General features: G+C 41.2%; 1 protein-coding gene across 3 annotated transcripts in view; it reads right to left on the bottom strand.

Annotated features, from left to right (window-relative positions):
• Window positions 1-22,576, bottom strand: part of LOC138261973 (peroxisomal carnitine O-octanoyltransferase-like) — a 278,490-nt gene that overhangs the window by 158,843 nt on the left and 97,071 nt on the right. For all 3 annotated transcript variants that reach the window (XM_069211574.1, XM_069211573.1, XM_069211575.1), the window contains exons 4-6: window positions 19,916-20,097; window positions 7,292-7,416; window positions 3,259-3,367 (exon numbers count right to left, since the gene is read on the bottom strand). In XM_069211574.1, the coding sequence (XP_069067675.1) occupies window positions 3,259-3,367; window positions 7,292-7,416; window positions 19,916-20,097 (416 nt within the window). The remainder of the gene's footprint in view (window positions 1-3,258; window positions 3,368-7,291; window positions 7,417-19,915; window positions 20,098-22,576) is intronic.

The following is a 22,576-nucleotide window of genomic DNA, read 5'->3' as shown; positions in this document are numbered from 1 at the left end:
GGTTTTAAGGCTTATGTGTTTTCTAATTTATCGTAAATATGTCATTTCAGATATGAGTATGATTTTTATGGGGAGATGTTAACTAAACATTTTCTACATTTCTTTAGGTTTTGGGATTTCATGTCAATAGCAAACGTCTGTATCTGTTTCTCTAATTATTTTTGTAGTGTCTTTGTGCCCTATATAGTGGTGCTGTCTTTAATTTCCATCTCTAACACTTCTATTTCCACTAACATTTTCTTGCTCTGTTTTTCTGCTCCATCAACAGATAGCACCAATCAATGCCTTAAACACTTTGTGTCGGCAAGACTAAAATGTATTCTATACTTCTTTCAGTAAATATGATGGGAGCAATGTGAATATTAAAATTAAGGGTATTGTTTTGGCTCTAAGACGTTGAGGAACAACTTCTGCATGGAGGGTGGCGTATGCATACTTCATCTTGAGCTAGATCAAACGTTTTCTTCAGTCTTTCTAGTATATTCCCCACCACATGAGATGGGCTCCTAGGTAGTACACTGTCATACTCTTCTGAAAAGTGGTACCTGCACTTTGTCACAGGCTCATCTGGAATCTGTATACAAATGTATCTTCACTAGGTGATGGACTCAGTATGAGTGTAGAAGTACATAAGGTACTACATAAGGGTTATCACCAATGTTTGATTGGAAAGAAAACTCTTGCAGGTGTGGGGACCACTCTTCCAAGGGAATCAGTATGGGGTAAGGCCCTGTAAAGACGCAAGAGAAGGGACAGAACTCCAAATGTATACAGAAAATGGTTTTCTACCAGCCACATTCTGGTTTGTTAGTGTAAATTTGTGCTTCTTCTACCTTTCTGTAGCAATCTTAACCAAGCTTAAAGCTACTGTACTGGGCTCTTACTGTCATATGAATTCAAATAGAAATAGCACAACTGCTGCTGGGTAAATATATTTAACTGTATCATAATTTAGTATCACTCCCTGTGATATTCCATTTACTATAAGCCTTTGGCATACATCCCCTGTGCTTTATACATATATACCTATCTGGGGATTGTTTACTTCTAAGCCCGATATACATACAATACATGATATACAAACAAAAGGAGTCTATGGGTTGTCTATCAACATGTATTTGTTTACACCCCCTGCAAAAAAAGGAGGGGAGAGGGATGGCATAATGGGTTAAAATATCTTAAAATATCTTTGAACATTAATTATTTTTTCTTTTCTTCTATTTAGTTGCTTCGCAAGGTCTAAGTTCATGTTTGTACTTGTCTGTACAGTGTGTTTCACCCTGAGTCAGACCAGACATTCACAGGGTCTAACTGTGGACGAGGGAGAAAGGGGTGTATTAGGATTGTTATGTTCAATTGTGCCAAAAAAGATGTGAAATGCCTATGCATGGCCCAAATTTCCTAATCTTTGTCATTGGGGTAGGTTCTGTTACAGCATTCAAAATATAAAAGGACTATGTGGGAATTAATGCTGGCATAATCTGTTTACTGGCACAGAGTTGCGCTGTTTAAGTCCATTGTTTAAGAAGTTTTGCTTCTGCAGCAAAAGTATAAACGTTGTGCTGTTTTTCATTTTCTTAGAGCAACCTGAATTCTAACACTAAAAAACAGAATGAACTGTATTAACTCTAAGCTACTGATCATCTTTTCAATGGGTGAATTTTGCACACAGTTTACATTTTGTTTTACTAAACCTATATTTCCCTTCATGAACTGTTACATTTAATTATTAGGTTTTCGTACACAGGAAATAGATGTTCTAGCAGCCCTATCCCTCCCAAATAAAGGGACCAATATGATCTTGAAAGACAGTCACTAGAATAAAAATTAGTTTAACAAAGATGTCATGCTTAAAAGACTGCAAGGCGCTTTTTGCATGTCACACAATTTTTCCCTGCTTCCATTTAAAGCTTGTTAGTTGTAATGTATTCAGCATGGCAACCAGATATCACTGTTTGGGGTATGGAGTCTTGAGAGAGTGCTCACCGAGCCCTTATGTCCATGTGGACATGATGAGGTCTATGTTATCTAGCAGTAAACAGAGAATGGGAGAGACAGACTCAGTTTAGCATGGCAATTGAACCGCTGCTTCTGCCGTGATTCCAAAAATCACTATGCAAACAAAAACACCTGCAGGGGACTAAAGGGTAATATGAGGCTTCTGAATTATATACAGTCAGCAATGGGATAAGGTACATAAAAGATGAGAGGGGCATGTGCATTTCAGGAGTCAAAACTACATTTGAGAAGTTAATTCTGTAAAGGTGGATGCTTAAATACATCTTTTCTGGTTTACATAATGTAAAAATATGCATTAATTTCTGCGATAACAAATTAGACACTGATTGTGTTAGTGTCAATTAAATTACGTTCACATCTAGGGAAGAAGAAATAAAACAGTAAGTACTGCCGTTTCACTCAATACAAGAAAAGGTGGGTTGGTCCCCAAGAAAAGGTTGGCGTAAAGTGGCTGTTAAAAGACACATTTGAAAGAACGGTTTGAATGTGTTATTTGACCCTCTACATTCCAAAGTAGTCACTGAAAATAAAGGGCTACATTTCTAGTTATTCAAGGGAAAGCTACTGCAATTATTAATATATGCATTCACTATGCATTTATTCCTTAAGAAGGCCATTCGAAGAGTTTCATAGGGGCAGGCCAAAACATACTGAATCATTATACATATCAAGGGCAATTTGTAATGTTGCGATTCAAATATCCAAAGAAAAACAGGCCCCTGCCAACAATACAGATTAAAATAACCTACAATGGAGAGCTTCTGACAGGATTATTTTTTCCACCATCTATATTCTATACATTTGTTTGTGGATCTCATATTGGCATAACAGTTCGCCACTTACCGAACACTACACTGCTATATTGCCCCCTTTATTGTTAGCAACAAGTCTGTAATCTAATTATTTAATTAATTTCATAATGCAGAGTTTTCTTTTTCTACCATAATAGTGATTTTATATATTTGATATAAAATGTGTACAAATTAATAATATGCGAGGATGTAGCTCTAACACATTTAACAAAACTATCTTCGATAAATGCAGTCATGTTCAAAGAAGACACTAAGAATTTGAAAGCCCCCGCTCCCCACCCCATTCTATGGTAGTGTTATGATAATTTATATGCAGCCCCATTTCCCAATGTGCTTTTTAGGTGGGCCATGCTACCTCAGTAAATATTCACGTAAATGTACTCCCAAAACACTCATGACAAAGAATTGAAAACGTTGATTGAATAACCTGAGAAGTTCTGGCGGCGTGAGGATGGATCCTTCATGCACAGCATCAAAGGTGAACTGTCGGCCCCTGCACATGACCACCAAATGTGATGGACTGTTTCCTTCTCGTTCTAAAAAGGTATTGTGGAGATGTCATCAAATCAAAGTGCCATCTTGCAATTTTGATACTTTCATGCAGTTTTTACAGTCCAATATCTGAGTCTAATGCGCCCGGTGCAGCAGAAAATAAGCCATAGGAATACACAAAATAAACCAAAATACATGTAACAACAATGTATATGAAATCAGTAAAAACAATGCATGTAACTGTTTATACGAGATAAACCTCAAAGGTAGAGGAAGTCGTGGAAGTGGTCTGATAAAGGAAGATAGAGGGCATGTCTCTCTAAGGGTCCAGTCAGCAATCCCAGATTAGTCTTCATGATCCTGTTGCTTCACTGTTCAAGCAATTCAACGGGCATTAATGTGCATCTGAAGCAGTCCTGAACCAGACTATTGTTTTCAGTGGATTGTCGCCATTTCCCTTTGATGTAATTGGGATGGGGGGTCACCTCCTACATCCCTTCATTGAGATCACTCTGCATCAGAGATGGGCAGAGAGAACAGAACACTGTAGCAGAAGAGTTGTCGGGTGGAGGGGAGCTGAGGTGCATGCACAATTTTCTCAACTGTGTGTAGATTTCTGAGCAGCAATGAGCTGCCGCGTGTGAGGGGTGCTCTCAGCAGAGATGAGAGGATGGATGTCAGAGGTAGGATGCTAAAGTGGCCTAGCCAAAAGTATTATCAAACAAGTGTCAGAAAGACAGAAGCCAGCAGCATCTAACAGAAAAACAATCCATTTGCTGCGCAGTAGCCAGTCGGGGATGTATGTGATTTTTATTTTCCCTCCTAAGCACCATATGAATAAAAATGAATCACTTCGTTGAAAACCGATCATTGATCATTCCTGTTATTAGAGCTATTCCTCAGCCGGCACAGGAGATGAAACATGACATATGCAGCACGGCTGGGACGCCTCACTTCCCCTCTAGATCCAGTGGTTGTCACTTCATAAAATAACAAGAGACACACAGAGATAAAAGAATCTTTCGATTATCTCAGGCTCCGTACTTCGGTAAGATATGCAGGTCTGCATACTATGTAGAAATGTCAGGCATGTCTTACCATGGTGTACGTACATTAGTAATAAACTATAATATAGCAGGAAATAATGCCACTTTCCTTATACAGCACACCTGACAGTTTAAACACTGTAAACAACTGGTGTTTGTAACACTCAATTTAATGGTTCTTAAAGTGGTTACCTCGGAATGGTGGATGGTTGGATCAGCCTTGCCAATATTCAAACTGTGACTAGCAGACCACCAGATGTATCATCGGTGAGAATTCAGCTTAATAAACCATTGTGCCAGCTTACATACTGAATTTGTTTGTGCACTAATAAGTGTTTAATGCTATTTACAGAAACCATTTACAACCTTAGAATGAATGACAACAGTTTCATTTGCTGCCTTGGCTAAATACAAGCAGCTGGTTGCAGTGGACTCATTCTGAGCTCAGCTACTTTCCCTTCATCATAACTTGTGACCTACAGTTTACATAAGGGTTTTTGCATTAACCCACTGAGCTATATTTATTTTATATAGAGAACAAATATGTGACTTCGACATGGCATGCAGTGCTTCTTAATATATACATTAACCATCAACCATCAAAGTTAAACCTGTGAAAGAGAGTACACACACAGACACACTGGTATCCCCAGAAAGTGCCTTAACCACCCGAGCTATCTTAACAGTATTATACACTGAGCCTTGCTGAGTACACATGGGTGCTGCAGCAGCTGCCTTAACCTCCTAATCGGTCTGTGCCAAGTTAATATATATGTGCTGACAGGGGTAGGCATGAACCATCCACGTCATCAGGGCTAAAGCTGTGCATTTGAAATGCTCACGTAATCTAACCCAAACTATAAGGATTTCGCACAGGCCTATGGGTATACACGTCACTAAGTAAAACGTGTATACTTGTAATCCTTTACAAAGTTGCTCTCATTTTGATGAGGAAGACAACCGAGGGACTTTCCCTATGCAGCTGAAGTATATATTGTTTATTTTTAAATGGTTTCCTTTTCGGCTTTGTGTGAGTAGACACGTGACGCGGTGACAGAAGATGGGATCCCTGACACAGCCCTGCCCCCTGTGATCAAAACAGAGGGTGAGGAGGGGGTAGCGAGTTGACGGCATCCTCCAGGTGAGCTGGGAAAAGGCTGCGCTAAGGAAAGTGGCATGCCTTAACCTTAGGAGCAGCATTTATCTTTAGTGGCGCCCTTGAACATCAGGGGCAGCCGAATACCAAGAAGGTGCGAGTCAAGCCTCTAATACAGGCAGATCCGCCGGCAGCCCATCAAGGCTAGTAGCTGCCTATTGTTTCAAATAAAATAGATGTGTGCGTGCTCTCACCAATTTTGTGCACGGCACGAGGAGAGAGGCTGTGTGGTTGGGCTCCATGACGCTTAGAGGGAGCACAGGTGGCGAGAACTGACTGTCTGACCTCAGGACATGCCCTGAGATGAAAAAAAACAACAATCGAGATAGCAGTTGCCACAACATTGTGACAGCATGGATGGCTGAAGGCCAACAGGGCAGAAGAGGTAGTAATATGGGTCACGCGCAGAATCAAAACCCAAACTAGTAGATGCAGCAAGGCATGAGGCGCTGTGCCTGAGGCTAGTCTTGCAAGATTGAGAAGGTGCTGAATTAGATGGTGCTCTGGTCCCTGAGTCGTCCTCCATACACCCATCTCGGGAGGGTGAGACAGCCTCACTTGCCAGGCACCACTATTTCTTCCTGTGCAGCAAGGCTGAGAGTTAATGGTGTTCATGCGCAGAGCTGGAAATCCACCCCGTCCACCCCACAATTTGGGAGCAATGGGAAATGTGGTGAAGGGCTCCTGTAGATGTGGCTGTACAAGGACCCAAAGGGACCTTGACTCAGGGCTGATGAGATGTTTGCAACATATTTTTAGGATGAGTTCCTGGGAGAACAGCACTCTTGCTTACTCACTGAACCACAAGTTAAAGGTCTAGACCTGAAACCTTCAGTTTATATGGCGTGTACATGTAGGGAAAACAACCAGGATGCACTGCTCTAGACGGTTTGGTCAGTGGGTTAACAAAATCTGCCCTCCAGTTCTGCACTACATGACAGGAGTGTAGGGACTTCTTTATAGGCAGAGCCGATGGAGAAGTACACTGTGTAAGCACTGCACACAAAAGCCTGTTATGACCATGCTGAAGGAATAGCTCTAGAATGAACACATCTTTAGGAGGAGTGAAGGTTAAATCTAAAGGACCAAGTACTGCACATTATACTCTTTAAAGGTGCCAGAGACTTTTCTAAATCTACTAGAGTTTTCAGTGTTTTTGGAGCATTTTTATTTTTTGACATGCATGCTTCAGTTAAAGTACGAATTTTGCCTATGTAAGCCTATCTGAGCCAAGTAATAAAGATGTAATTAATCATCCATACAATGGAGATTAGAAACCGAAGAGAGATTATGGTAAAATGTATCACTTCGGGTGAGTGAAACGTCTGATTCCGTAAATCCACTTTTCACTTACTTTACTTCCCATGGCCCAAGCCTCAGCGACAGCATACGTTCTGTACCCCATTCATGAGCTTTGATTTTAGAGTAGAAGGAAAACATCCTCCATTGTAAGGAGCAGCCTACCTCAGAAAACAGAGCTGGTGGGCTTAGAGCTCTGCTCTTTCACTCAATGCTTACAAAGCTTTATCTTGGATATATTTTCATTAAACCATTCAGATGCATTGGGTATCCCAAAGAACAGTATTGAGGGAAAAACACAGCTGAACAGTGCACTATGCAGCACATTACTTCAAATAACTGTATTAACTATAAGATTTACAGACAGCATTGAAACAGAACTAGTCAAGCCCTAAATTTGGAAACATTTGTAACGACTCCAGCAGAAACAATGTGCCCAATGAACATAGTTTAAGTCAATCTTCTACCTGTTTTAAAGTAGTTATTAATTGAATCCCTTGTAATTCCGGGAATCTTGCAGGTAGAGAACGCCATGCGAAATTGGTGCATATCCATAGGTTGATTTCCAGCTTTATGTACAGACAACTTCTCCCTACAAGGCACACAGATGTTACAAGAATACAGCAGGCAAGTTTACATTTTCAAACACAGAAAAACAAGGAATCAAAAACACATATCAAAATTAAGATTGTAGACAGTTACGTTTGTTTTATCAGATCAACTATATTAATGGCAGAGCAATATGTTAAAAACATTCAGAAAACATGTTTAACAGAAGTGCTTATTGCATGTTTGTTACAAAATTCATTAGCTTGCTGACACTTTGTGCTATAGCTTACCGCCAGCATTTAACGAGTGGCAAAACAGAGAGCAAATTGCACCAGAAAACTGATGATGGAAATTTCAACTGATTAAGTATTAGACGCTTTGCATTTAACTTTATTTTATGTGCAGGAGCTTCACGTGAGGTATGTACATAAAATGTTATGCAGATGCTGCATCTCTGATTTATGATTATATTAACACAGTTATCAGCAGCTTGAAATAAAGTAAATCTTTCTATATATCACTGGTATCTCGTGTATTTCAACATTCCTGTCACACGTCCCTAATATTTGTCCACTTAAAAAAGCGATAGTATTGCAGGTCCTTATGCAATTTTCTGAATTAGCACTACCAAATCATTACCCCTTCAACTGAATTCCATGAAAACCAGATCGACCACCAGTCAGCAGCTGGACCCTTCTGTGGTCTCTGTGGGAGGAATAGGTACACATGCACCCATTTAATTAACTAGCGTTATGACATGCCCCTAGAGGCTTAATGGCAGTGACATAGGTCCACCTCAGAGATCAGGGTATGGAACAGTACAAGCTGAAGGAGGGGAGACTGAGGGGCAGCGAGGTCTAGTAAGCAGGAATTGGAATGGGTAAATAACAGACAAAGGGGCCAGATGGTAAGACAGGCGCTGAGTGTTGGAGGATCCAAGGGTGACAGTGGGGTATTAACAAAGGGTAGAATATGAGTTATGGGGAAATTATGAGCCTAGAACAGAGGACCAGGTGTAAACCGAGGGAGTGACAGTAAAGGAATGTGGGAAGAGTATTATTTTAGGGAAAGACAATGAGATAGGTAAGAGAAGAGGAGAAGACAGCACCGAGAGAGTGGCACTCAGTGGATGCAACTGGCGTATGTATTGGGAGAGGCAGGGTGTAGTGGGGCAGAAAAGTAGGAAAGAGTAGACACAAAAGAAGATGGACAAGTAGTGAGACCAGTAGGAGCTGAAAGTGAGAGGGGCAGAAAATGACAGCAAGAAGAGTAGGTAACTTGGTGTCCTGGTGTCAAGTACCCGCCTCAACTAACAGGCGAGGAGTGCTTCTCAGTGTGGGAAACATCACCATACAATGTGTTAGAAATGGGGACTTTAGTTGGCAGTCAGTTTACCCCCTGTCCTCACTCCAGTCAGGGTAAAAGAGAATCACCCTCAGCTAACCCCTGCTTACCCCTTTGGTAGCTTGGAACGAGCAGTAGGCTTAACTTCAGAGTGCTAGGTGTAAAGTATTGGTACCAACACACACAGTAACTTAATGAAAACACTATACAATGACACAACACAGGTTTAGAAGAATAGGAAATATTTATCTAAACAAAAGAAGACCAAAACGACAAAAATCCACAATACACAAGTCAAGTTATCAATTAGAAAGCAGAAAGAATCTTCATGTAGTTTTAAACACACACTAACATTGTTAGCGTGAAAATGTACCTTGGGTGCGTCAAAAATAACCTGCACTGGCAAGTGTGCATTAAAAAGGGCTTGCGATGCGTCGATTTCATTCACGAGTGAGACCTTGCGCTGTTTCTCCTTTTGTTGGGTCGGGCGCGTCGTTTCTTCTTTCCGTAGGAGAGCGATGCGTCGATCCAGTCAGCACTCTCGGGTCCAGGCAGGCCTTGTGTTGTTTTTACATGCCCAGTGGTACTTGCGTCGGAAATCTAGCCGCACGATGATCCAAAAACCACACAGCGCGGGTTGCGATCTCAGCAGCCTCCGTCAGCAATGCTGCATGTTGTTTCTCCAGCCCTGGGCATCGATCTGTGGGTCGCATTGGAGGGGAGCGTTGATTTTCAGCAGCAAAGCTGGCGGTGCGTTGATTTTTCAGCCCCAAATTGGAGTTGCGTCGATCTTTTCCCCCCACGGCGTTCTGTTCGTGGATTTGTTCCTCTTAGGCTGCCAGCTTCTCCTTTCAGGGTCCCATGAACTGAATGGGTACCACAGGGCAGAGTAGGAGTCTCTCCAGAGACTCCAGGTGGAGGCAGAGAGAAGTCTTTGTTGTCCCTGGGACTTCAAACAACAGGAGGCAAGCTCTTAATCAAGCCGTTGGAGATCTTCACAAGATGGAAGGCACACAAAGTCCAGTCTTTGCCCTCTTACTCTGGCAGAAGCAGCAACTGCAGGATAACTCCACAAAGCACAGTCACAGGCAGGGCAGCCCTTCTTCCTCAGCTATTCAGCTCTTCTCCAGGCAGAGGTTCCTCTTGGTTTCCAGGAGTGTTCTAAACTTTCTGGTTTTGGGCGCCCTTCTTATACCCAATTTCTACTTTGAAGTAGGCCTACTTCAAAGCAAAGTCTCTCTTGAATGTGAAATCCTGCCTTGCCCAGGCCAGGCCCCAGACACTCACCAGGGGGTTGGAGACAGCATTGTGTGAGGGCAGACACAGCCCTTTCAGGTGTGAGTGACCACTCCTCCCCTCCCTCCTAGCACAGATGGCTCATCAGGATATGCAGGCTACACCCCAGCTCACTTTGTGTCACTATCTAGTGGGAGGTGCAACCAGCCCAACTGTCAAACTGACCCAGACAGGGAATCCACAAACAGGCAGAGTCACAGAAATGGTATAAGCAAGAAAATGCTCACTTTCTAAAAGTGGCATTTTCAAACGCACAATCTTAAAATCAACTTTACTAAAAGATGTATTTTTAAATTGTGAGCTCAGAGACCCCAAACTCCACATGACCATCCACTCCCAAAGGGAATCTACACTTTAATCAGATTTAAAGGAAGCCCCCCATGTTAACCTATGAGAGGGACAGACCTTGCAACAGTGAAAAACAAATTTAGCAATATTTCACTGTCAGGACATATAAACCACATTACTATATGTCCTACCTTAACCATACACTGCACCCTGCACTTGGGGCTACCTAGGGCCTACCTTAGGGGTGTCTGCCATGTAAGAAAAGGGAAGGTTTAGGCCTGGCAAGTGGGTACACTTGCCAAGTCAAATTTACAGTTAAAACTGCACACACAGACACTGCAGTGGCAGGTCTGAGACATGATTACAGAGCTACTTATGTGGGGGGCACAATCAGTGCTGCAGGCTCACTAGTAGCATTTGATTTATAGGTCCTGGGCACCTCTAGTGCACTGTACTAGGGGCCTACTAATAAATCAAATATGCCAATCACGGATAAGCCAATTACATACATATTGTGTAAAGGAGCACTTGCACTTTAGCACTGGTTAGCAGTGGTAAAGTGCCCAGAGTAACAAAAACAGTAAAATCAGAGTCCAGCACACATCAACAACCTGGGGAACAGAGGCAAAAAGTTAAGGGAGACCACGCCAAGGATGAAAAGTCTAACACATAATGTAAAAAATCTGACTGTTTCTTTGCTTTTTAACACTTTTACGTTGACAAAATTCTTTCTCTTTCGAGGTTCCTCGTCAACAGTTAAGTAGAGCTGAGTATTTGTCTTAGAGGATGGTGTACGGTATCGTTGTATTTTATTCTGATTTGTGATTTGCTGAGCATGTGTAACATTTTGTTCACCTCATGCTTACTGTATGCATTTTGCTGTGCATTTACCTATATAAGAGGGCTCATTTTGCAGGTGAGCCAGAGCCAATCTTTTGATTCTTAGAGAGCATACCCTTGTTAGTTTTACTCTTGCTTAGGACGTAGAATAATTCTGCAATGCTTGGTTCGATGTCAGAGCTCCTGCTCTTTTTGACTAAGCTTAATGCTAACGCCCTTTATAGAATTCATTACATGTTTTACCTGGATTTGAAACTAATCATATTTTGCCTTCTGTAACGCACTTAAATCTTTTAATAAACTTTCATGATTTCTAACTTATATCTTATCTCAAGAAAGTCTATTTAATTGATTATGCTATTTGATTTGATGACAATCTAATCTTCTTAGGGGCACATGTCCTCATATGTTCTTGTGGACACCACCCCTGATCCGGTGTAGGTAATTTATCTTTCGAATAGCTGATAAAATACTGTCAACACTGGCAATCTCAGGCTTGCCCACATAAAGCCTGCAAGCTATTTGATTAGGTCAGACGGTTACTTGGAAGAATGTGAGTCTCTAAAGGATGTGCTTGTTTGAGACTTATAATGTCCTATGTAAGGACTACAGAATTCGAATTGGCTTATTTACATGACATTTGGACAATAGCCTGGATAAAAATATTACGTGTCAATAGTTTGGATGGTGAAGGTCGGTGGTCTTTTGACAAGGTGGCAGAAAACAGTTGACTCTTGTGATGATTGGAGCACATGTACAGAAAGTATTGAAAATGCTTTAGGCTTGATTAAGGGGTTGCATCCAGATGGGTTATGTCTGAAATGGGTTTAGCAAGACAATGTACACAGTCTAAGTACAAGATGAAACAATGAGACAAGTTCAGAAGGAGGTGTGCATCGCAGGAGGCAATGCAGTCAGTTTTAGGGAAACCGTAAATATAATTTCGGATGAGGACTTCTAGTCAATTTCTGCGGATGAAGAAGGAATTAAAGAAAAAGAGATAATGTGGAGGAAGAGAAGGCTCCTGTTAAGAGCGTGCTGAATGACCTGCAGTCAAAGGATAAGTTCAGTACTAATGTGAAGTGCTGAATGGCACCCTGTGTAGAAAGTGGCAAGGTTTAATATAGAACAGATTAGACGTCCCCTAGATAGAGACATGAGGGGTGTAGTGAGAGAATAAAGATTGTGACCCCCATATACAAGACCTTCCATTTGCAAAGCAATAGGGCTTGCATTTGCTCAAGCTAGAGCTATTAGCGTTGTAAATTCCTAATTGGACTTTTTTGCCACCTAAATTGTAAATGAAAAGTAAAGCAGTTGACATAAGCAAGCCGACTGAAAGCACCACGGCCGCCATGAGCATGAGCACGAAGGACAGACACAAAAGGAAAAAGAAGTTTGCTCGCAGTCAAACATGTCGGCAAACATCCAATTATCTATGTAACAGGGTCGATGGCCAAGGCGGTAACAAACTGCCCCAAGGAGGGACAAACATAAAGCATTTACCAATGATAACAAAGGATTTTTGAAAGGCAAGCCCATGAACGAGTGATAGTAATGGGTGTGCAGTAGGCGTCGTTAAAAGCCCACAGATAGATTACAACACGCTTGCATGCTTAACCTAAAAAGTACTTTTCTCTCTTAACGTATATTCAGAATAGAGAAATTTCCTGTTCAGGTCCGAGAGATTGCAGGAAAGAATTGGAATGATTCTTGGAGCAATACTAGGGCAAACAGTTGGATTTAGTGGGTCCTTGTGTCGGGATTGTAGATAAAGAAAAGGAGCTACAGATATAGCAAGCATATGTGGATGTCAGCTCATCAATACGCTGGAGCCAAATGGCATTTTGTTTCTTGTGTAACAACAATGCGGCATTGATTTCTGAGAGATGAAAGGATGCCTTTCTGATGATAAACCCAAAGCTGAGTGTTGTGTAAAATGAAACTACCTTCAATGCTTTAAGATAAAGCCCAGAAATCAAAGAAAATTGTTTTTTTTAAAGTATGTTTTTTCAGTAGGATCAGGAGAAGGGGGTGTTCACCTGGCCGGACATTCTAAAATGACCATGCACCGAACAAAGCCTTATTTAAAGGCATTCTGGTCACAACATGCTTTTCACTCAGAAAGGAAGGAGTACCAGAGGAAAAGATGCTTGCAGATATGTGCAGGTTCGACGTAGCATTCAGCGTTAATATGGCAAGTATTATTAGTTCTTCCCTGACAAAGGTGGGATGTAGACTAAAAATGTTTAACAAGAATTGGAGGTACTGACAATAAATCCATGGATACTACAGTCTTTCTTCGGTTATATGGTAGAGTTTGGGGAATTTACTGTGCACATAGAGCCTGTTGAGTTGGTCTTCAGAGAAGAAGAGAAGTTAGTGGAAGATGTAGTTCAGAAGATGTTGAAGAAAAGGGACAGTAAAAGTGGGAGAGGAAGGAAAGACGTTTGTGTGTAGGACTTTTTTGGTGAAGAAAGTAGTACTAAATATGAGGAATTTAAATGAGTATCTCGTGCATCACATTTCAAGAGGTAAGAGTACATCTACTGAGGGATATTTTGCAAGAGGAGGGTTGACTGGTCAAGGTGGACTTAAAGGCTGCTTACTTTACACTGCCAATAGAGGAGGAGAATCAGCATTACTTCCGGTTCACACAGATTCAAGCTAATACCACTTAATAAGCACTAACAATGGAGTAACAATCCAGAACCCCAGTATCTCCCATGTACTTGCTTGGTGACTGTATGCTAGCATGTGACCTAGTAAAGTGCCCAATTGCTCTTAGACTAGGGGTGAGTTATCCAAATACCACATACATAAGAATGGCCTTTGGACTGTATTTGGCAGCATGGTGTTTTACATAGTTATTTATGACAGTTGTGGAATATTTCAGAGGAAGAAGAAAGTTGAAAATAAGTAAAATAAATTGAAATTGAAAAAAATGAACAATAGCTTACAGGTCCCTTGCACTGAAAGGGACTACTACTTACTTTATAGGGGGGTAACATTGAGCTTAGACAGAATATAACCATTGGCTCAAGTGGGTTGACCCTATAAGGCCTCTGTAGAAAAGTTAGAATAATAAGAATCATAAGTACTAATCATTAATATAAGAATGAACTGCTGGGCCCAAAACTGTTGTAGCTTGAACATTTAAAAGCATGCTCTGAACTTTGCCTATCCTGTGCTGTATGACTTGCAAAACTTGCTAAGCTAGCATAATTTTTTTTTTCTCTAAAATGTTTCTTCTATAACCTCTTCCTGACCTGTGAAACTACATCTTTCTTTAAAACAAAAGAACCACTATTACACTCTCACCCACCTACTACACTGCTTTGGAATGCGCTGACATGTATTTAAAAGACTGTAAACATTAACATTGCATGAATGGTGTGAATTACGTGGCATCATACTTATGTATGCAAAACTTTTCTTACAGAAATAAAAGTGTATGAGAACGGAAGAGAATGTATCCAACCTTGCCATCCAACAAGACAATGTACTGTCCAATGTTGTAACATCATCTGGGTACTTTACATTGGAAACAAATGTATCAATCAATTAATTGTAAAAGGTGCCCTAAGGAAAGCAGTGGGGGTTCCAGAATCAGAGACGGACGAACACAGGGCTAAGCTGTGTCTGTTGGAGAGAGATTGAGAGAACCACTATGCCCCTCGAGCCACCGTTCCTCTGCTGCTGTTGTCGCTGGAGCGGAGCACTATAGGTGACTATATAGAAAAATGAATTACACAGAGATTGAGAATTTAAAGACAGATCATACTGCGTTGACTACATTAGTTTAGGGAAATCAAATTGCGTGTAGAGAACATCATGAGAATTTTCCAGTTACTCAGCTATTAGATACAAAAGAGTTATTCATTCCGCTGCAAAGATTGTATCAGTTCTTAAAGAGTTGATAAACTGTTTCAATATAGTACGATAGCTGTAACACATGAGACAGATAACAGTGAGAATCTTGTGTAATGTAACAGATTAAACATTCTTTTCCAACTTTCACAGACTGAAAGTATTAAAAAGACATACTACATTTTGAGGGACGGAGACTAATAGAGTAGGGACAGATTCTGGACACTCTTCATGTGTGTTTCTGTAAGTTGTTATTATTTGATTAATAAACCATTCTAAATCCTATGGTGAATAAATATTTCAAGCTATTAAAACTCTCTTTATTGACTCTAATGTGATAAATAATTGATTGTTGTTGAAGCATTGTAATTCCTTTTGCCACTTTAAGACAAAAGGTCCATATTCAGGGTCCAGATAAAAAGATATTGAAGAGGGGTGGGGCACCAAGCAACCCCAATGCTCATGTTGTGTGCTAAACAGGATCAAAATTGAAAATGACAGGTGAGCAGATCAATGGATGAATAGGTCTATTTGAAACCCTCTATATGTATGTGTATTTAGATATACTTTAAGTAAAAATCAAAAGGTCTTGACTAAGGTCAGACTTTAAAAATAAGAATAGAAAAAAAAAGAAAAAGGTGTATGATTTTTACTTTGCTGACAGAAAAGCATTAGAAGTGAAGAAAGAAGCTTGGAGAAGGATGAAGAGAACAGTGAATGTTGAACTTCTCAGAGCAGTCAAAGATGAAGATGGTTGGGACGCAGTCAAGTTAAGAAGCAAAGCAGCAATCTGATTTTTATGTTGCTATGTTACAAAGAGTTGATTTCTAAAGTACTGTGGAGGAGTAGTAGTAAAGAGTGATGCCTAACACTAGCCTCTGTTTTGGTAATAAAAGTCAAGATTCTCCTGTGGCTAACACTTGGACAAAAGGCATTCTCTTTTGAGGTACTGACTGAGTGAAAAGGCTTTGTGTACACTGGCTAATAAGCCTTTTTTCTGGAAAATGGTGAGCGTGTGTGCCATCCCCAATTGTGTGAGAGGAGTGTAATCAATTCTCAGTTTTATCAATAGAACGTCAGGCTGCAGAAGCCTGAATGGTCCTGAAAAAAAAAATGAATGACTCAAAACATAAATTCACATCTTAGGTGTACAAACCTGTTCTAACAAATGGACTCAATAAGCTCCTCCGCCAAACAATTTCCATTAAGGATATTGTAAGAAGCCTGAGAATCATTTGTGATGCTTCAGACTTAACTTTCAAATCGAGTTTGTTGTGCACATCAGATGTGTCCCAACTAAACTATTAAAAGATGGCTTAATGCACATCACCAAAAAAATAAACCCTTACTGTACATCATACGCCGGCAGTAGAGGCACTCATCAAATTCTGAAGGCTCTGGCCCCAAATACGTCAAGGCCAAAATAAAAAATAGATGGTACTTATCCAATCCATTCAACTCAACAGGAGAAACCATTTTAGTCAGTACAAGAACAATGCAGATGCAACATGAGATTTACAGTTGCAGACAATCTATCGCAGATATCCACAATTCCCCATACCTCATGGTCTTCTTGAGGAAACTGAAAACACACCTTTTTCAACACCAACATACTACAACACCCTGCCCTCTGCAAGTCCACTGAAACCTGGTTCAGTCCCTGGTCACCAAAACAGACAACCTTAGTACTTCACTCCCATACCTATAGGGTCTCCTGCAACAACCTCAAATGCTGTCATTCAATTCTGGAGTCAGATTGCAACTGCTGTATGATGTTCCACATCCTGAACTCAGTGCCTTTGAATGTGACTGCCCTATTGAACTGCCACCTTCAAAGTGATACATATGAACCTGCATCTGCCGTTTCCTCCCTTCTCTTTCTGCAAAATCAGAGCCCCAAAAGGTGATTCTTTCAAGATCCTAGAAGCAAATAAAGTGTTATGTGTGTTCCATGTAAGCAGATGAACACAAATACCCTTTTTAAACTAAATGCAGCCACTTTTAAAGCTTCCTTCTCAGTCCAATGATTGCTGCTCTCTAATCTGTAACAAATGATATCACATCAGAATAAGGTATTTGGTGGATTAATTGTACATCTTCCTGTTTGTGCATGCACTGACAAACCCTTTGACAATGCAGTAGTTGAAAGGCACTGGACCGGTCGCAAAAGAACTCATGCACTGTAGGACTTGGCACCATTACATTTAGCATAGTTAAGTGCACAGACATAATCAACAAATGAGATGGCATGAATGAGGTAGAACTCCACTCTCTTGAGACTGTTCTTTCCTAAGTCCTCTTTCTACTTTGTCAAAAAGCTACTATATTCTCAAATCATTGAATTCAAAGATATTGCTCCAGTGATTTATGGTTCCTGACTCTCTGCTATCCCATCGCTTTGCTCCTCCTCTCTTTCGGATACTATGTGGAGACTATCATCAGCCTGTGTGGCTCTACAGATACTATGTCTAGCCAGTATCAACAATACCACTGTCTTACTGGTGTCAACCCATTACACTGCTACAATAATGGTGGGCAATCTCATTACAGTGCTTGCTATATGTCTTTTCCTACCACTACTCAAGCCTGGGGATGGGGGGAGCGGGGATGGAGTTTAAGATAACTGTACAGTGAATATTTGCTTATTTTATCTTTACATTTGAGCTTGTGTCAGTGTTCTTGTCAGGCCATCAGCTAAGTTGCAAGAGAATCAAAGCTATTGGCCTCATTTTAACATTGGCGGTAAATGCCATCTACTGCCGCAGCAATGGCTTCCAAAAGACCATTGCCGCAGCTACCATCTGTCTGCCAGATTACGACCATAGCCGGACTTCTGCCACAAAAAGGGCGGAAATCCGGCTGCGGCCATACTAGGGGATGGTGGTAAGATGGAGCTGCTACCACCAGCAGCGCCACACCAGTAGACCGCCGCCAGCTGTATCATGACACATGATACGACCTGGCGGTGTTCTGCTGGCGGGCGCTGCTGATGGTAGCAGCGCCCCGTCCTGTTCCCTGCCGGAAGAACCCCTGGATGCAGGTAAGTTGGGTTTTCGACAGGGGTGGGGGCGGTTGTATGTGGGTGTGTGTGTGTATGAATGTGTGAGTGTGTGCATGTATGTGACTGTGTGTGTAGTGTTGTTTGCGTGGGTGTATGCATGTGTGAGAATGCGTGTATGAATGGAAATGTGAATGCGTGTCTGCATGTCAGTGCGAATGTCTGTATGGATGTGCGCGAGAATGAATGGATGCATGCGCGACTGAACGTGTGTATGCCAGTGTGTGTGAGTGTGTGTGTGTGTGTGTGTGTGTGTGTGTATGCGTGGTGCATGTCTGCATGAATGGGGGGAGTTTGAAGGTGGGGAAGCGTGGATGGAGGTGGGAGTGGTTGTAGGGTGGGTGAACTGTCACTGGTAGGGCCTACCACCATGGTTTTCGTGGTGTTGCGAACGCCACGAAAACCATGGTGGGAGGCAGGCTCAAAATGCCGCCTGTGGTACAATAGCGGCCGCAGGGCTGGAGATTGTTATCTCCGGCTCAGCGGCTGCTACCGCCATGGTGGCAGGAACAGTAAATTGGCAGGTTGGCTGCAGCCAACCAGCCAATGTCATAATGTGGCAGTATGTACCGCCAGCCTGTTGGCGGTACTACAGCCACATTATCACCTCTCGCCGGGGTCATAATGACCCCCTAATGTCTTTTGTTATCTTATCCACTGCTAGACCTCATGTGACCACGAAGTTGTTACTAAGTCTCTTTCTTGTCTCCATTTCCATTCTTTCTTGCCAAGCAGTTGAGTCCAAGACGGAAATTTACACATAGCTGTTGCTGTTGTTGATGTTTGGTGCAAATGGAGGATTATTTTCAACCATGTGTAAAACTCTAACTGACAGCCCTAGAGGCAACATGCAAAGAATTCTCCACCTCCACTGATCAGCCATGCCTGCCCTTCTGGACATCAGCGGCAAAACAACGCTGAAGCTTCAATGTCTCCAATATAACTACAGAATGCTGGGTAGCAAAAACCTGCATGCAGCTCACAACTCATCTGTCACAGAGAGAAAAAGCACTTATGTCACAAATGTCAAGGCTTAACAGTAGTACCTGTGCAGGTTTGCCTTTTATGTAGCCAGAAAGCCCCAAAAAACAGCAGAATATGTCTTAAAATTTTCCTCATACCATCTTCCTTTTCTTCCAACAGTGCCCCTCTGATAATCCAGAATCTGTCCCATTTAACCATTCCCAGGATCCCCCTGTATTTCACCATTGATTCACTATAGCACCACGGGTCTGCTCCTATAACTCATCATGGATCCATTAGCACACTTCCCAGTGCTTCCACTCATGCCACTCCCTGTAGATCCATGCCTTAACTCAATGTCCCTCCACTCCTACAATCCCCCATTTTTCCTCTCCTTTATTTCACCTCACTGGGATACCCTCCAGCACGTACCCTTGAACTGGCCTTCAACTCTATGTTTGCTGCAGAAGCCGTGCAAGTTACCATGTGGTGACTGGTAGATCATTTGCTCAGGCTATGCAGCATGAATGAGCCTGTGGTGCATACTCTCGATATGGCTACAGAGGCAGAACGGCTAATATGTTAAAGATCACGGAGAGTCCAGAGCTATGACAATGTTGAAGTCTATACTGTTTTCTGAGGTGGTTCTTCTGTCTAGAAAAGCTTCCTTTAAAACAACAGTTTTATTGAAACTTATCTTTCAAGGGTTACAATTCTAGCTGATGTATTTATGCGGTTTACAAATGTCAATAAAAATAAACTGCTCAAACTAGCAATAAACTGATCTGGAAGAGCTATAATATTTCTAATGGTACATAGGAATTAGAACCGAATCTTAAAATATTTTTAAAAAACATACATATGTAATTGCAACACTTCTTACTTTCTAAGTAGGTCCCAAAACTGCACAGTATGCCAAACAGCGATGGATCCTCTTTCAAGTTGTGTGCCTTCCTGAGCAGGCCATAAATGTTCAAGATAGGGTGCTGGCCCTCCAAAATTCACATTTAATTGTGAGGGTAAACGGCTATCAAGGTATGCAGAATTCATCCACCATTCCGAAAGCTGGAAAGAAGGAAAGAAGACTATGAAGGTTGCTGTTTTGGTGCAGTTTGATGTGCACTACATCTGTGTGCCGTTGTTCATTTATGCATTAAGCACAGTATTTCTGCTGAACTCTAACTTGAGTGTACCTAGAGCATCAGACAGCATCGGACAATGAATTTCAGAATTTCAGACTTTCAAACACGATGCTCCACAGCTGTTGTTCTAGTTTGCCTAGCTCCACATTATCCCCATAACATATGCACAGTGGATAAAATAAACATTTCACAAATGTTCTTGTACACATTTAAAGGGGCCATCCAGTGAAAAGGAAAAAAATAAGTTTTCTTCATTCAGTCCTGTATCGCTAACAGCTTCAATAATAAGCATTCTACAGTTTTCTGTTGTTTCAGGACATCTGCCCTGGTTTCCAGACACATTGTGGCATCAATCCCTGAGTAGCCTCTTTAAAGCAAATCTATAGTACGCTATAATTTCATTAAAAATAGGTTCAGAGGATGATCATAAGCATTTGTGGACAGCTAAAGGGGAATTTGATCATTTGAACAATGTGGCTAATTCCAGCCAGTCAATACATTTGCGTGGCCCACAGGAATGCATGAGTTGCTGGTTACCATCAAAGTTATAACAAGTCTTCAAGCAGCTCGCACGGAACTATAATACAGAAGAACGTTCACCTTCCAAGAAGGTTGTGTAGTATTTAGTAGCATAAATTAGAGCAAGAAACATCTACATATATTGGAATCAGAAGAGACATTAATTTTTTGATAATGGTCAGAGAAAACAGACATTCACAACTCTGTTGTTGACATTTGTGCACAACATTGGGAAAGGAAGTCTAGAAAACATTGTCCATGAATCAGGTTACCTACGGGTCGACAGCTTTGAAAGCCATTAAAGTCTAGTGTGGCTGTTCCAAGGAGTGAGGCTATTTAATCAAGGGAGCGGGTAATAGGAGGATGAAGTTGAAGCTTTTAGCCAGGATAATGTGACTGTGTCCTTAATGGTTTGGGAAGCACAGAACTGTTGGTGAGACTTCTGTGACTGACTTCACTGTTTCATTGAAGGAAAAGGGGTGCCACTGGCTCTTTTGGATAAGTAGAAGACTGATTTAAGGGCATAGCTGGTGTTGATGTACAGTAAAAGTGGGTGGACATAAACAACTTACCAAAATAATCCCTTAGAGCCAGACCAGAGAGTGAGACATTAGTTTAGACTGGCTTTAGGAGTTGCACAAACTGAACAGAAGGGAATGAATATACAGTGAAATGGAATTATGCATACAAAACACAATTACGGATAAGTGCTTATCAGCTATACCCTCACAATTAGAAAAGCACTAGCATAATATTAAAAGAAGTGAAGCACAAAAATCCAGCAATCTTATAACACTGGAGACTTTTATCTAACTAAAGGAGTGCCAGACAATGCTGAAATTCGCATGTAGTGCATAGGATCTCAATACAGAAGGGGCAAGCAAAAGTTTCTTAACACAACAAGTAGATCTATCTAAAAACTACCATCAGAATTTTGGATTCTGTTTGCATATCAGAGTTTACAGATGTATAGAATAAGATAGATAATAATTGCCTACATCAATAAGGAAATAAACAAAATTCCTGCTGCAAACAGATAATTCCCAAAAAGAATAATTGGTATAAAGAACCCAAGAAGTATTTGGTGCTCTTGAACACCAACATGCTCATTAACGTCAATACCAGCTGCCACTTTTTCAATAGGCATATGTTCACAAAAGAAGATGGGAAAGGAGACTCCTGTTCACATTGTCAGGTAAAGGTTCTGTGACACGAAGCAGGTTAGGTTGTAATGTAGGCATTAAGGCTTAGACTGGCCTCGAGGAAGTGCAATTCTTCCCATTCACTTATTTATAAAAACAAGTTGTATTAAACAACATGGACATAGGATTCCTCTCCTTCACAAATGTCAATGTTCTAGGGCACATGCTTTCTTTCATCGTTTTAGGCAGTGCTCTCACTTAAACTTGTTTTCCTGTGTGGGAAGTGATCACTGCTTCATGTACGATGACAGACTCAATGTTAGCTAAGTTTCCAAAGGTAATAATAGCCATGGCAGTGACCTTAAAAATACCCACCAAACTGACATCAGCTTTAAGCTTTGACGACTATTAGTGATCCTTCATAAGGTTATGATGATGCCCTCAAATATAACCAACGTTTGCTTAGTTACAGTTAGAGTATACATTTATTTGATTGCAAATAATGTGATTTGTTTCAGTATAGCACAGCGAGTCATTGCTGTTTGAAAGGTAATTAGGGCCCTGTGTGTCACTGAGTAGCTACTATTCTTTCTTGACCTATGGTCCAGCTGTCGACATCGCCCAGGCTGAAGTCATATAGATCACCATGAATATTGCTTCCACCAGGTACAATGTCTGGCCTAGCACTACGAGAGAGATGCAAATTGTAAAAAAAAAAAAACAGAAAACGCACAAGGGGTT

The sequence above is a fragment of the Pleurodeles waltl genome, chromosome 10 (assembly GCF_031143425.1).
Source record: "Pleurodeles waltl isolate 20211129_DDA chromosome 10, aPleWal1.hap1.20221129, whole genome shotgun sequence".
NCBI lineage: Eukaryota > Metazoa > Chordata > Amphibia > Caudata > Salamandridae > Pleurodeles > Pleurodeles waltl.
The sequence above is the reverse complement of the archived record's forward strand: the minus strand, read 5'-3'. Positions and strand labels throughout refer to the sequence as shown.